A 14,286-nucleotide genomic window follows, 5' to 3' on the forward strand; every position below is an offset into this window, starting at 1 on the left:
TACTTGGATAACTGTGGTAATTAAAAAAAAATCAAAACTTTATGGGAATAAAACCCAAATCAATAGACTTAAAAAGGAAAGACCATGAGAATTAAGACATTGCCTTATGAAGGAGACAAAGCAAGCTTGGGTCACAAGTTAAACTTAACAAACAAACAAAAAAATGTAACAGGGCACCTCTACTGCACAGTGAATAAAGTTCCCAGTCAACTCTTCCTTGTCCTCTCCCACCTCAATGACATCCCTCTACATATTAAGCGAAACCTCATGTCAAATGGATCCATTCTTCATAGAGTAGGATAATTATGGAAAATAGCATTTGGAGTAGAAATAAATAGCAGATAATAATCCATAATTGTTTTTAATCTTGAGGATGAGTCACCCTCAATTTATTTCCAAATTTCTTCTGTCATCAGCTGTTCATTTCTTTACTTTGAAAATCACCAGATTAACACTGCCAAAGGCAAGGTAGGAAATGATCCAAGAGGACAATTCAGAGGCATCACATGGTGAGAAACTGGAAACAAGACAGTCCTCAGGAAAATCTTTTGTCCCAGCAACGGCACCAAAGTGTAAACCTAATTCACACTTTCATTATTCCAATCAGGTTATTTTTACAACAGTGTAATTTTAGAATAAGACTTGCTAGGGGACTATTTATTTTCTGGGAAATTCTGTTCATCACTCTGCATATAGGATATCCAAGGTCTAACTCCAGAGTTCATTTCAAACCAAGAAATTATATTCTTTTTATCTCTCCTTAATACTTTCACATGTCTTCTTTATTCCCTAAATCTTCCTTCTGTACAAGACATTTCAAAACAATGACCAAACAAAAACTCTAACATCCTAAGAAATGTGATCTAGTTAGATGTGAGCTGTCTAAACTTGGGAATCGCCTATGCTTATCAACTTTTCAGGGTGCTTAGAGCCCCTGAAAAGTGTAAGCTTGCCATTTTATCTATATCTGAATTGTCTTTAAGCTGATTGGGTTCTTAAACCCATTTAGCCTGTAACTCTGACTCAGGGTTGGAAATAGGAGACTGGAGTCCAGATGTTCTCCCTAAGAATGAGGTCTAAATCACAGTCCAATTATTGCAGACAGGCTAAAAATGGAGGTTTCAGACTGTCCTTAACATCCTCTTAAAAACACAAAGCTGCAAACTTGGATTAGTAGCCATTTACTTATGTCAAAAGACCGTTCCCAACTCAAATTCACTCTTCACACTTAACTGGGGGCAGATTATACCTATATAGCCAACAAAGTAGAAAAAGTAAAATGTCACCCAAATTATTCAGGACAAACAAATATTGTTTTCATTTGAAATCAGACAATTGAAACCAAAAAAAGTGTTTTGGCTATTTGCTGCTTTCCTCTTTATTATGACTTTGTAGGCACAATCATAAATGTTTGCAAACAGTGAGCTTTCAAGTGAATGATGCTCAACATGGAGTTCATTGGATAGTAGGGAATCATTATCTTGGTTTTGGTTTACTTAATATATTTGCAAATGAATCAAGATGTTCTGGCATAGCCTGAACCCTTCTTAAACACACAGATTAAATGTCAATTTATGACAAGTGTTTGCACACTCTTTTATGCTACGTGATGGAACTGTGCGGAAGGTGGTAAGTGGGAAAGTCTGTCACAACTCCTTCTGGGAAGTCTTCCTCCTCCCCATCTTCCACATTAGCTAAAATGAGTGAGCATCAGCTCCTGACGGATACGGTCAGCCTCTAAGTCCAGGGATTCCATGTGCTCATATTCTTCCTCAGGGGGCTGTTCCATGGGTCCTGTCATTGGAGAGGACCAAACATCCATCCCATGCTCTAGGGAGATGTTGTGGAGGACACAACAAGCCAAGATGATGTGACTGGACTTTTCTGGTGAGTACTGCAGTGCCCCCTTGGATCCATCCAGGCAGCGGAATCGGGAATAGAGGGTTCGGAAAGTCTTCTCAATCACACTGTGAGTTGCAGAATGGGCCATATTATAGCGATATTCTGCTGGAGTTTCAGGAATGTGAAGTGGTGTCATGAGCCAGGTGCGGAGAAAGAAGGAACTGTCACCTGTGGGGAAGTCCAGAAAAAATCATAAGCGATTATAAGTGGAATACAAGCAAGAAACAAAATTCAGAAAATATATCCTAAGGATGGACAAGAAAATACAACAGCCTCTGGAGCCACAGCACACACACATACACACACACACAAAAAAAACCAAGAGGAAAATGCTGTGGTAAAAAGAAAGCATACCAACATCAGGAGCAGGAAGACATGAGTCTTGAGTGAGAATATCTTTGGTAAAAAACCAACCGAGAAAAAAGCTGATAGCTAAAAAAAGCCAAATCTGGCCAGGCACAGTGCTTTACGCCATAATCCCAGTGCTTTGAGAGGCCAAGGTGGGAGGATCGCTTGAAGTTGGAGTTCTAGACCAGTCTGGGCAACATAGCGACAATCTATCTCTACAAAAAAATTAAAAACTTAGCTGAGCATGGTGGTGCATGTCTGTAGTCCTGGCTACTTGGGAGGCTGAGGCAGGATTGCTTAAGCACAGGTGTTAGAGGTTACAGTGAGCTATGCTCTCACCACTTCTCTCCAGCCAGAGAGACAGAGTGAGACTTGTCTCAAAAAAAAAAAAAACCAAACCACGAAAGCTAAATCTGAAAGAATGTAGGAAGGAAGTGATGGCACTGGAGGAAATAAAATTCCTGGATTTGCCAAATTCAGAGATGTTGTTTAAGAAAAGGCTTTATAAAAACTATCAAATAGCATGCTAATCTTCAAAATGTCTAAGGAGCAAGAGAGAAAAAGAGAATTCTGTCAGAAGATCCCAAAACACTTCTGAGGAAAATTTCTAACATTACCATTAAAATTTCAGATGTGAAAGCACTTCCTAGGGATTTCAGCATATTTCATGGACAATAACAATCCACTCAGTGCTGAGAAGAGTAAAAATCCCAGCATTTGTGGCAAAGATCAGAACTCAGGTGTTCTGCCTTCCTATGTATCACAATTACTGGAGCCATGCCTTGCAACAGAAGAATTGGAAGAATTAATTTCACATTAAGAAGGAAAGCATACAAATAATGATGCAAATAGTAATAGTCAATGATAAGGAAATGAAATTAGAAGTAAAATAAAATAATACATACAAGGGATTCCCCTTAAGTGACTTTCTTATCAAATGATCCTAGGAAGTGCTAACAAAAACAAAAAAAATTGGGGTGCAATGTCCTAACACAACACCATAATATTTCTATAATGTTAAATTGTCCTGACTCACTACATAGGGCAGATGAAATGTCTCACACAGAGACACAATCTCTTAGAAATCTGAGACAGAGGAATAGGCCCTGGAGTACCAACTTGCACAATCACTAAGCTCCTGACTCACCATCAATTTTAATAGTTCTGCACTGTTCAGACAGTGGTAGGCACTGCTCCAAACATATAGGACTCATTTCTTTTAGGAGGTGACAATTCTTTCTTTCTTTTCTTTTTTTTGAGACAGAGTATTGCTCTGTCATCCCGGCTAGGGTACAGTGACGTGATCATATTAATATTTCACTGCAACCTCAAACTCCTGGGCTGAAGCAATCTTCCTGCCTCAGCCTCTTTAGTAGCTGGGACTATAGGCACGTGCCACAACACCCGGCTAATTTTTTTTTTTTCTATTTTTTTAGTAGAGACGGGGTCTTGCTCTTGCTCAGCATGGTCTCAAAACTCCTGAGCTCAAGCGATCCTCCCACGTCAGCCTCCCAGAGTGCTAGGATTATAGGCATGATCCACCACTCCTGGCCAGCACTTTTAAAATATTATCTCCTATTAGTCAATCCCAACTCTGCCAGATTTATATTGAAATCATTTTACAATTGAGAAGATCAAAATATATGTTAGCCATCTTTTGATATACCAGGCAAAGGAAGAAGTTGGTCACTAAATGCTAAAGTCAGACTCAGAGTTCTAAAACAATGGTGTAATGCGGTAAAAGAGAATAAGATAAGCATCTAAAATGAATGCTGAAACATGGAGATGCTGAATAATATTTGTTAAAGTTTCTCTAGGAAACAATGTGAACCTTAAATTGGGCAGACATACAGGGCAAGGTAGTTATAAAAGGTAGACCTTTTGTAAAATGCTCTGCAGTCACTAACTGGTTATAATCCAAGCACTAGTGGCAAACAGACACTCAGGAGGGGATTAGGATCAGAATTGCTAAACAGATTACAATTGCTTATGTGATCAGTCATCCAAAAGACATTCTGGCAGATCTTACCCAAAGCTGCTTAAAAGGACTAGGCCAAGAGCTGAAGAACTCAAGACTAAGGCTGAACTGTTTGCAGAAACAGGTATATTTAGAGGAGGGGAATTTGGGTAATGCACTCTGAAGGGACAAATGAGAATAAAGACAGGGATGGGTGACACCCTAGGTAAAAATGTTAAAAGACAGGGGAGATCACAGGTAGTTCTAGGTTTAACAGATCTAGAACTATTCCACAAAGCTGATGGTGTTCTTTTTTTTCCCGTTCAACTTTTTTTTTTAATTTCAGCATATTATGGGGGTACAAAAGTTTAGGTTATGTATATTGCCCTTTCCCCCCTCCCCCCGCCCCCAGTCAGAGCTTCAAGTGTGTCTGCTGATGGTGTTCTTAAAATAAATTCAGCCAACTCTTTCTTTTTTTAACATCATCATTCTTTATAATCCTGCCAATCGTCCCCTAATTACCCCACTGTCCATATATCCTCTAGAGATCAGTGTTTTCCAAATTTGTCTACTCATACGAATTTAGTGGCTTGATCATAGCTCACTGCAGCTTCAAACTACTGAGCTCAAGCAATCCTTCTGCCTCAGCCTCCTGAATAGCTGGAACTACAGGCATGCACCACCATGCCTGGCAAATTTTTCTTATTTTTTTTCAGAGATAGGGTCTTACTATGTTCCCCAGGCTGGTCTTAAACTTCGGCCTCAAGTAATCTTCCTGTCTCAGGCTCCTGAGTCACTGGGATTACAGCAGTAAGCCACCAGTGCCCAACAATAATGTATATGTTTTTAAAATTTACCAGATGATTCTTCTTTTTTTTTTTTTTCTTTTTTTATTTTTTTTTTTGAGACAGAGTCTCGCTTTGTTGCCCAGGCTAGAGTGAGTGCCGTGGCGTCAGCCTAGCTCACAGCAACCTCAAACTCCTGGGCTCAAGCGATCCTCCTGCCTCAGCCTCCCGAGTAGCTGGGACTACAGGCATGCGCCACTATGCCCGGCTAATTTTTCTATATATATATTTTTAGTTGTCCGTATAATTTCTTTCTATTTTTAGTAGACATGGGGTGTCGCTCTTACTCAGGCTGGTCTCGAACTCCTGACCTTGAGCGATCCACCCGCCTCGGCCTCCCAGAGTGCTAGGATTACAGGCGTGAGCCACCGCGCCCGGCCCAGATGATTCTTGATCTTGAAAATTTGGGTAACACTATACCAGTAAGTGGCGTCAAACTTGTTTTCCTGCTGGAGCTCATGGAGACTTTCTAAAATGTATGCACTAGAACTGATAGTACTAAGAGAATCAATTCCCACATCTTCAACTTCCATAGGTATACTTTCCTAACTTTCTTAGTGCCTACCACGTGGCCTGTTATTAAAACTTGCCTTGATAAAACATCTATTAAATGTTGCCATATCCATCTCTCCCACTTCCACTCTTTCTGTAGGGAGGGGAATCTGAAAAGCATACAAAAGTTTGTTAGGGTTTTTTCTTTTTTACATGTGCATGGCTGTGCATGTAAAAAATTTGTTAAGAGTTTTTACTGATTTTTTAATTATATCCTGTAAACAATGCAAAAATTACTTTAAAGCCATAATTCCAACTGAATCTGGAGTCCCAAGGTGTGAAGGGAAAAACAATCAGTACCTCCTATGTGACCTTTAAGTCCTTAACAAAAGAAATATTTGCCATATAGGGTAACTCCTCATATTATCTTGTTTAAAAACTTAAACATAAGTGATTTAATGTTCTATGCTCCAGTGTCCTCTTTCATAAAAATGTTAATAGCATTATTTAACTCTTAAGAGTTATTACAAACACTGACATAATTCATGTAAAGTGTTTACAACATTGCCTGACAAATTCTACGTGCTCAGTAAGTTTTAGCTGGCTTTATATTTAGGGTACAAAAGAGATTAGCTTAGAACCCAAGTACTTCCACAGCTGTGGAAGCAGCAGCTAGATGAGACGCTTAAGAAACAGACTTTCCTTCACTTTTTGGTGTGAGTTGTATGAAAACGAAATTTGAAAGCTCAAAGTAGGCACAAGGTGTGATTACGATAAAGGTCAAGCAGGGTAGAGAAGGTAGTGCACTGAAAATGGTATGCAGAAGCAACAACTCAAGAAAATCAGTAAGTTCCCAGAGTTATAAGTGGCATCCTGGCATCTCTAAACCCGTTAGTGTGACAGCAATCTCTGCCCACTTGGAAAAGAGGAGGTTTTTCTTTAAGGTACCAGTAAGGGCCAGGCGCAGTGGTTCACGCCTGTAATTCTAGTATTCTGGGAGGCTAAGGTGGGAGGAATCACTTGAGCTCAGGAGTTTGAGACCAGCCTGAGCAAGAGTGAGACCCCATCTCTACTAAAAAATAAATAAATAAATAAAAATGGGGGAAAAAAAAAAAAAGATCCTAGTGGGTACATTAAAGAGAAATATTTCTTGAGTGTAAGCATGGTGCTACGAAAATGCGCAGTGCAGATATGATTAGTAGTCTTGACAGACAGGTCTTCTGATCCTCAATGTAGCTTTTCATCTCTTACATCATGTTGTACATGAGATAACCCCTGTCCTGATGCTCACATAAGAGTTGCACTTAAAAAAACCAAAAACTAAGCTGCCAGACTCAAGGGTTTTATCACTGTTAACTAATTGTATTCCTTGCAGCTGTACAGTCACCTCAGCTCACACTGCTTAATACTGAATGGATTCTTGTCCTACTCGTATGTCTAAGCCAGGCTTTCCAATGGAACTCAGGCAGATCTGTGAAGTAAGTGCCTAAAATAAGAATTGTAAATGCATTGTCTACTATCATTTTCATATAGATGTCATGGTGACAATCACCAATGGCAAAAATAACATCTTACCTTTGTATATTTACGCAATACTTTATAGTGAACTTTCATATATATTACCTAATCCTCACAATAGGTATTACTGCTGTTGGTGTTATTTTCATCATTTTACAGATGATAAAATTATGCCTCTTGGTAAGGGTGGTGGGAAGGGGTAATGAAGAGGTGTTGGTGAAGGGGTAATTCTGTTAAATACAAGGAAAAAGTTCTAGTGTTCAATTGTGCAATAGGGCAACTATAGTTAACAATAATTTATTATATGTCAGAATAGCTAGAAGTTTTCAAATGTTAAAGCAATGATAAATGTTTCAGGTGAATCATATCCCAATTACCCCGATTTGATCATTATATGTTGTATGCTTGTATCAAAATATAACATGTACTCCATGAATATGTACAATTATCAATAAAAAATTTTAAAAAATGTTGTCCTCCAAAAAAAAAAATTAAGCCTCCCTCATTTGGATATATGATATTTAATCAGTTCTATACAGTGCTGATAAGTACTGTGGCTACATTTAAGGTGATTGTTTTTATAGGGTTGTTTTTGTTGCTGCTATTCTTTGCAGTGCAAATTCTTGTATACAATTTTGTTTTGCCTAAGCATAGACATGTAATTCTAAGATAAACTCTTAGAAGGAGAAGAGTTGGGTCAAATAATTTTGTTTAAGACACAGGGAAGGCAGGAGGATCACTTAAGCCCAGGAGTGTGAGGTTGCAGTAAGCTACAATGACACCACTGCACTCTAGCCCAGGCGACAGAGTGAGACCCTGTCTCAAAAACAAAAAAAAAAAAGAGAGACCGTGAGGCCCTTTCCACAAGTGCTTCGGTGACACTGGCAACATTATGACTCATAGAGGCCTGACTGATTCCAACAGCATCTCCCATCTGAGTCTGGAAGGAACCTTAGGTATAAAAGCCCAAAAGAGGGGTCTTGCTATGTGGCCCAGGCTGGCCTAGAACTCCTGGGCTCAAGGAGTCTTCTTGCCTCAACCTCCCCACTAGTTGGGGTTACAGGCACAAGCCACCATACTGGCTCAAATATGTTTTTAAATTTTAAAAAAATGTCTTTTCAATGTGGATTTTAAAAAGTTAAGGCTCAGAGAGTTCTTACCTGAGGCCTCATAAAAAAGATGCAGGATTGAGACTCAGGTCTACAGATTCCCATATTTCATTCCACTCCACTACATAATTTTTCTGTGGCTACAAAGTGAGAATTTACACCTGCAAACTCACCAAGAAACCAGCTATCTTTGTGCATCCCGGCTTCAAACTGACTACTGAGAGAAGACTGCTGTAGTACAGCATAGTCCTGTAGGCTGCCTGGCCAGTTTGTCTCCACCGTCATTAGTGCTCCTCTGATGTCACACACCATCAGGCAGTTTAAAGAATGCAGACCTTTGCGGTTCACATAGGAGAGGTCTTCAGCATTTGGTGCCTTGATTGCCACGTGGATACAGTCAACCACCCCTATCACCCCTGGCATCCCTGCCAAACCATAGAATTCATCCTTCAGAGCCTGCATGGAAGCTTCATCAGCTGGAAAGCGAATGAACTGTGAGGCCCTTTCCACAAGTGCTTCAGTCACATTGGCAACACAACGACTCATAGAAGCCTGACTGATACCAATAGCATCTCCCATCCGAGTCTGGAAGGAACCTGAGGTATAAAAGCCCAATGCTGCAAGGATCTGTGTCTCTGGGCTAATAGCCCTGGATCGCTGAGTAGGTCTAGATAGGCTTGCCCCCAGGAGCTCCACCAAGTAATAAATAAAATGCCGAGGAAACCCATACATGGACATCAAGTATTCATCAGTCACATCATCCAGCTTAAAGCGGTCCAATGTCCGGTGACCTCGGCCATACAGTAAGAGATCACAGTCAAGCACTGTTATTGGTATGGCCATGGTAAATATGGATGTTGTCTGTCCTTTTCTCTACTTTTGCTGAACTCCTCCCAGTTGCTGAACTCCTCCCAGTGAAGATGTTGGTGCAAGAAGGTATTTAAGAAAGTATCAGAATTCAACAGCCAACCATCAGTTAAATGGCTCTGGCATTTATAATCTTCTCGCTGTAAAGGTTAAAAGAAAAAACATTAGAAATCCACCAAAGACTTTAAAGTGGCTCAAAGCCTACAACAACTCCTTTTCTGCAAATTTCCATTATGTTGAGCCAAAAGGTGCTGCGCTTGTAACTCTGGGTTTTTCTCCACTAACTCATGGCTACACAATAGGCTTGCTCTGGTTTGAAGGATAATGATAATTCAATGTCGGTGGCTCATTTAATGCCTGGCATTTTAACTAAGAACAGCAAAAGATTAATGGAGGTGATAGCATAATTATTCACAAGGTAAAAGAGGTCTGCTCCTAACTATACAGGCCACGAAGCAGCTGACATAAGTCACAACTACCCTGGGTAAGGATAAGTCACGGTTTCATTATCCAAAGCCCTCAGGCTCCACCGGATAAGTAAGGGACAGATGTGGGGGTGCTCAAACCAGTCTAACAAGGAAGGAGGGAGAAAATAAAAGTCCACGACCCAGTCTGGTGGACGTACACTGTGTGCTATAACAACGGGCTTTCCCCTCATCCCAAAAAATCAAAATCGTGTGGCCGAGGGGTAAGAAGTAGGGAAGACCAGACAGGTTGGAAGGAAGGAGCGAAAGAAGCTGAGAGAGGCAGGTTTGGAAGGTGCCTTAAAAATGGATACCGAAGTCTGCGCCGGCCACTCAAAGTCAGCCAGGGCCGGTCACCCACCTCTCCTCAGCGGCCACGTTCCCAGCCGCACCCCCACCCACCCAGCCCGGTCGGGACCTCCTCCGGACCAGACGACGGCACACAAATCGCCACGGCGCGCAACAGTGGCACCGCCTCCCTCGCGTCAGCGCCCGCCCCTCGCCGCGTCCTCACTGCCGCCGCCGCCGGGATCTGCGGTTCGCCGCCGCATATTCCACACACGGCCAAACAGTCTCGCTCTTTCAAAGACCCCTCTTTCCGCCTTTCTTTTCTCCTGAGTCGCTTGGAAAAATTGGAAAAGGCTTAAATAGAAAGAAAATCAACTTTCATGGAGATTTCGAGGACGTAAAAGACTATATAGGACGTCCACGTATCAGCGAAAGTGCGTGTGCCATTAGGTATGTGGATTTGCCCCGTAGCCTTTTTCCTCCCCTCCCACCCTCCGCCTTCACCGAAGCGGATGAAAACAAACAGTGACGATGGCGGCGCCAGGAAGCGACCGGCTGCTGGGCTTAAGGCAGGGGTGATCGCTTGACCAGTGAGGGAAGCCCTGAGGAGCGCCGGTCGACGGCAGTGCGACAAATCGCGCAATCTTGAGAGCAAAACGCCCGAGGCCTGCGAGCCAGGAGCCTCCTAAAGCGTGAGGTATCTGCGACCTGTCCTGTCACGGCAGCCCCGGAGCGCGGAACCCTCAGCCAGCAGGCGTGGCTGGCCGGCCTCAGGCTCGGGCCTTCGTAATGAGAGCCCCGAGCCTCTCTCTGTGCCGCAGCTTCGCAGGTACTAATTTGGGGGGGGGGTACCCCCGGTTCTCTCAGCGCCCCCGGCTGGGAGGCTATGGATCTGCGGCCCGTCGGGTGCCTCCTCGTGGAAGCCGAAGCCGAAGCCGACTGGCCGCGATTGGGTCCCCTGACCCCTTGAGTTATCTTGGTGAAGTCGGGTTGGTGTAGGCCCCGTTGGTCCTTGACTGTTTCCGGTCCTTACAGAGATTCCCGGAACATTCCTCGCTACTTTTTCAGCTCTTTGGGTTAGCTTGTAAGGCTTTTTGGAAATAATCTGTGGGGCCCTAACTCCGGGGTTGGCTCCCAATATGAGTGAGGTTGGTTTTCATTCAATCAAGATTTGTTAAGTGCCAAATATGTACTCCACGTGTAGGTGAGGGAGACTGTTGACTAGTGAAAAAAGGTACCTAAGGTTCACGACTCTCTTCTTGCTGGCAGTGGAACGACCTGTGGAAACCTGCGATCCATTCTCGTTAAATTAATCTCTGGGTAAGTGGCCAAGCATCTTCTGGGGCTCATCAATAACTCATCTTAGTTTCACTTTCCCACTTAGTCTGGTAAATTTGGTGTAGCATTTCACTTTTAGTATTTCTTCCTCCTCTGGCCATCCCACCGCCAAAAGAGATAGAGGTAGAGGGCCGGGCGCGGTGGCTCACGCCTGTAATCCTAGCACTCTGGGAGGCTGAGGTGGGAGGATCGCTCAAGGTCAGGAGTTTGAGACCAGCCAGTGATTAGCCCGACAACTAAAAAATATATAGAAAAAATTAGCCGGGCGTGGTGGCGCATGCCTGTAGTCCCGCTACTCTGGAGGCTGAGGCAGGAGGATCGTTTGAGCCCAGGAGTTTGAGGTTGCTGTGAGCACTCTAGCCCAGGCAACAGAGTGAGACTGTGTCTCAAAAAAAAAAAAAACAAAAACGGAGAGAGAGAGAGAGAGAGGTACAGAAAATTAATGAAAAAAAAAAGAACTAGTTTTCTCATTATTCTTAATTTAAAACTCACCTCCTAAAGTGGTAGAATTTATTGGACATCCTTAGTGGGAGATATGCAGTAATAAGAAACAAGTGACCCTTCCTTTACACTAAATTTATTTCCAGATTTTGGTGGTGTTTTATGAGTGTTAGTCCTTTTCATGTATGGATATTGTGGCTCCAACTAAATTATAAGGTTTTCTGTTTCCAGCTCTCCATTTTTTAGTTCTGGATAAGTCTTATAAATGCGTGTGGAATGGAATACTGACTTTTAATACATTTAATACATAGTGGATGATGAGTTAAGTGCTGAAATCGCATATACTAATTTGTAGTGGGATATAGTTAATTAATGCACTACTTCCACATTGTCCCCCTTTGGGTATAAAGTTAAAAAGGCTATGGAAACTCCTTGAGATTTAAGTTTCACAAAAATTGCAAACCACTGGGTTTTCCATTACTGTACTTCAGCTTATTAGATTATATTATATGTCTGTGGGGTTTTTTTTCCCCCTCAGGAGTAGTTTTTTGTTTTTGTTTTTGTTTTGTTTTGTTTTTTGAGACAGAGTCTTGCTATGTCACCCTGGCTAGAGTGCCATGGCATCAGCCTAGCTCACTGCAACTTCAAACTCCTGGGCTTAAGCGATCCTCTTGCCTCAGCTTCCAGAGTAGCTGGAACTAGGCCTGCCCCACCACGTCCAGCTAGTTTTTCTTTTCTTTTTGTTTTTTTGATTAATTGGAGAAAAAGATACAAATTTATTTACCATGTATACGCAAGAGCCTTCAGAATGAAAACTCCTAATTTTTCTATTTTTAGTAGAGACAGGGTCTCACTCTTGCTCAGGCTGGTCTGGAACTCCTGACCTCAAGCAATCCTCCCACCTCGGCCTCCCAGAGTACTAGGATTACAGGTGTGAGCCACCACACCCAGCCAGGAGTAGTTATTAAAATGGAAGCAAACACTGCAGATCTTTAGCTACTAAACATTCCAAATTATATTGTTTTGCTTAAGGGCCAGGAGTCAGCTGGATATAGTCAAGTCTGATGGATCATGTAAACATACTGGAATTGTACTGTATGGAGGTCGGGGCACAAACTCTCTTTTATATTTCTCATTGTCCTTTCCTCCCTCACCCACTCACATGCATTAGCTTGTGACCTCCATGACTCAGTTCAGGGTGTCCATAGCCTAAATGCAAAAGAAGCCAAAAACATTAACTTTGGGGCTTCCACACCCCCAAAACCTATGTAAATGATTTTTTTCATGGATAATTTTGATTACAGCCACTTTAGAATTTATTACACCTACTTGATGAGGTATATTTCTTTTTTTTTTTTTTTTTTTCTTTTTTTGTTGAGACAGAGTCTCACTTTGTTGCCCAGGCTAGAGTGAGTGCCGTGGCGTCAGCTTTAGCTCACAGCAACCTCAGACTCCTGGGCTTAAGCGATCCTACTGCCTCAGCCTCCTGAGTAGCTGGGACTATAGGCATGCGCCCCTATGCCCGGCTAATTTTTTCTATATAGATTTTTAGTTGTCCATATAATTTCTTTCTATTTTTAGTAGAAACGGGGTCTCGCTCTTGCTCAGGCTGGTCTCGAACACCTGACCTCGAGCGATCCACCCGCCTCGGCCTCCCAGAGTGCTAGGATTACAGGCGTGAGCCACTGCGCCCGGCCGATAAGGTATATTTCTAATACTTAGTGATTACATTATGCTCAAGCAGGAGTGGAAGGTATTTATTTCAGGATCTTTATCTGCAGAGAAGTTATTTAACTTCATAATACCTAGAAATTCCTAAAATTATAGTTTTTAATATTTATCGCCCTTTTAAACACTTTATGATAGAATAGATGAATAATTACATTCATAACATTGTGGCTGGAGTGCTGCTTAGATTACAGAGAATGAAGAATACACCCCCCAAAAATTCCTCATGCTTATGACCTTTTATTATTGTTATTCAACTTTAGTGGGGTTTTTTTGTTTTTTTGTTTTTGTTTTTTTTTTTTTTGAGACAGAGTCTCACTCTGTTGCCCAGGCTAGAGTGAGTGCCGTGGCGTCAGCCTAGCTCACAGCAACCTCAAACTCCTGAGCTCAAGCGATCCTCCTGTCTCAGCCTCCCGAGTAGCTGGGACTACAGGCATGCACCACCATGCCCGGCTAATTTTTTCTATATATATTTTTAGCTGTCCATATAATTTCTTTCTATTTTTAGTAGAGATGGGGTCTCGCTCTTGCCCAGGCTGGTCTTGAATTCCGGAGCTCAAACGATCCGCCCACCTCGGCCTCCCAGAGTGCTAGGATTACAGGCGTGAGCCACCGCGCCCGGCCGGTTTTTTTGTTTTTTGTTTGTTTTGAGACAGAGTCTTGCTCTGATCCCCAGGCTAGAGTGCAAAGGCTTTATGATATCTCCCTGCAACCTCAAACACCTGTGGTCAAACAATCCTCCTGCCTCAGCCTCCTGAGTAGAGTAGCTAGTTCTACAGGCATGCACCACCATGCCCTGCTAATTTTTTCTATTTTTAATAGCAGTGAGGTCGTCTCGCTCTTTCGCTCTTGCTGAGGCTGATCTTGAACTCTGAGCTCAAGCAATCCTCCCACTTCAGCCTCCCAGACTGCTAGGATTACAGGTGTAAGCCACCATGTCTGGCCTAGTTGTTTTTTTTTTTTTTTTTTTTTATGGACAAAAAGTATAA

At 42.3% G+C, this 14,286-nt stretch overlaps 2 protein-coding genes across 4 annotated transcripts in view; one reads left to right on the forward strand and one right to left on the reverse strand.

The window, feature by feature from the left end:
- Window positions 1-1,495: 1,495 nt before the first annotated feature.
- Window positions 1,496-9,941, reverse strand: HARBI1 (harbinger transposase derived 1). Its single transcript, XM_069469877.1, has 3 exons — window positions 9,817-9,941; window positions 8,345-9,178; window positions 1,496-2,070 (listed from the first exon to the last, which is right to left on the reverse strand). The coding sequence occupies exons 2-3, from the start codon at window positions 9,012-9,014 to the stop codon at window positions 1,691-1,693; spliced, it is 1,050 nt and encodes a 349-aa protein (XP_069325978.1). The 5' UTR covers window positions 9,015-9,178; window positions 9,817-9,941; the 3' UTR covers window positions 1,496-1,690.
- A 390-nt stretch (window positions 9,942-10,331) lies between these two features.
- Window positions 10,332-14,286, forward strand: part of ATG13 (autophagy related 13) — a 45,786-nt gene continuing 41,831 nt past the window's right edge. For all 3 annotated transcript variants that reach the window (XM_069471296.1, XM_069471297.1, XM_069471298.1), the window contains exons 1-2: window positions 10,332-10,619; window positions 10,995-11,110. The gene's annotated coding sequence lies outside the window, so the exon portion shown is untranslated. The remainder of the gene's footprint in view (window positions 10,620-10,994; window positions 11,111-14,286) is intronic.

Source organism: Eulemur rufifrons, chromosome 6 (assembly GCF_041146395.1).
Source record: "Eulemur rufifrons isolate Redbay chromosome 6, OSU_ERuf_1, whole genome shotgun sequence".
NCBI lineage: Eukaryota > Metazoa > Chordata > Mammalia > Primates > Lemuridae > Eulemur > Eulemur rufifrons.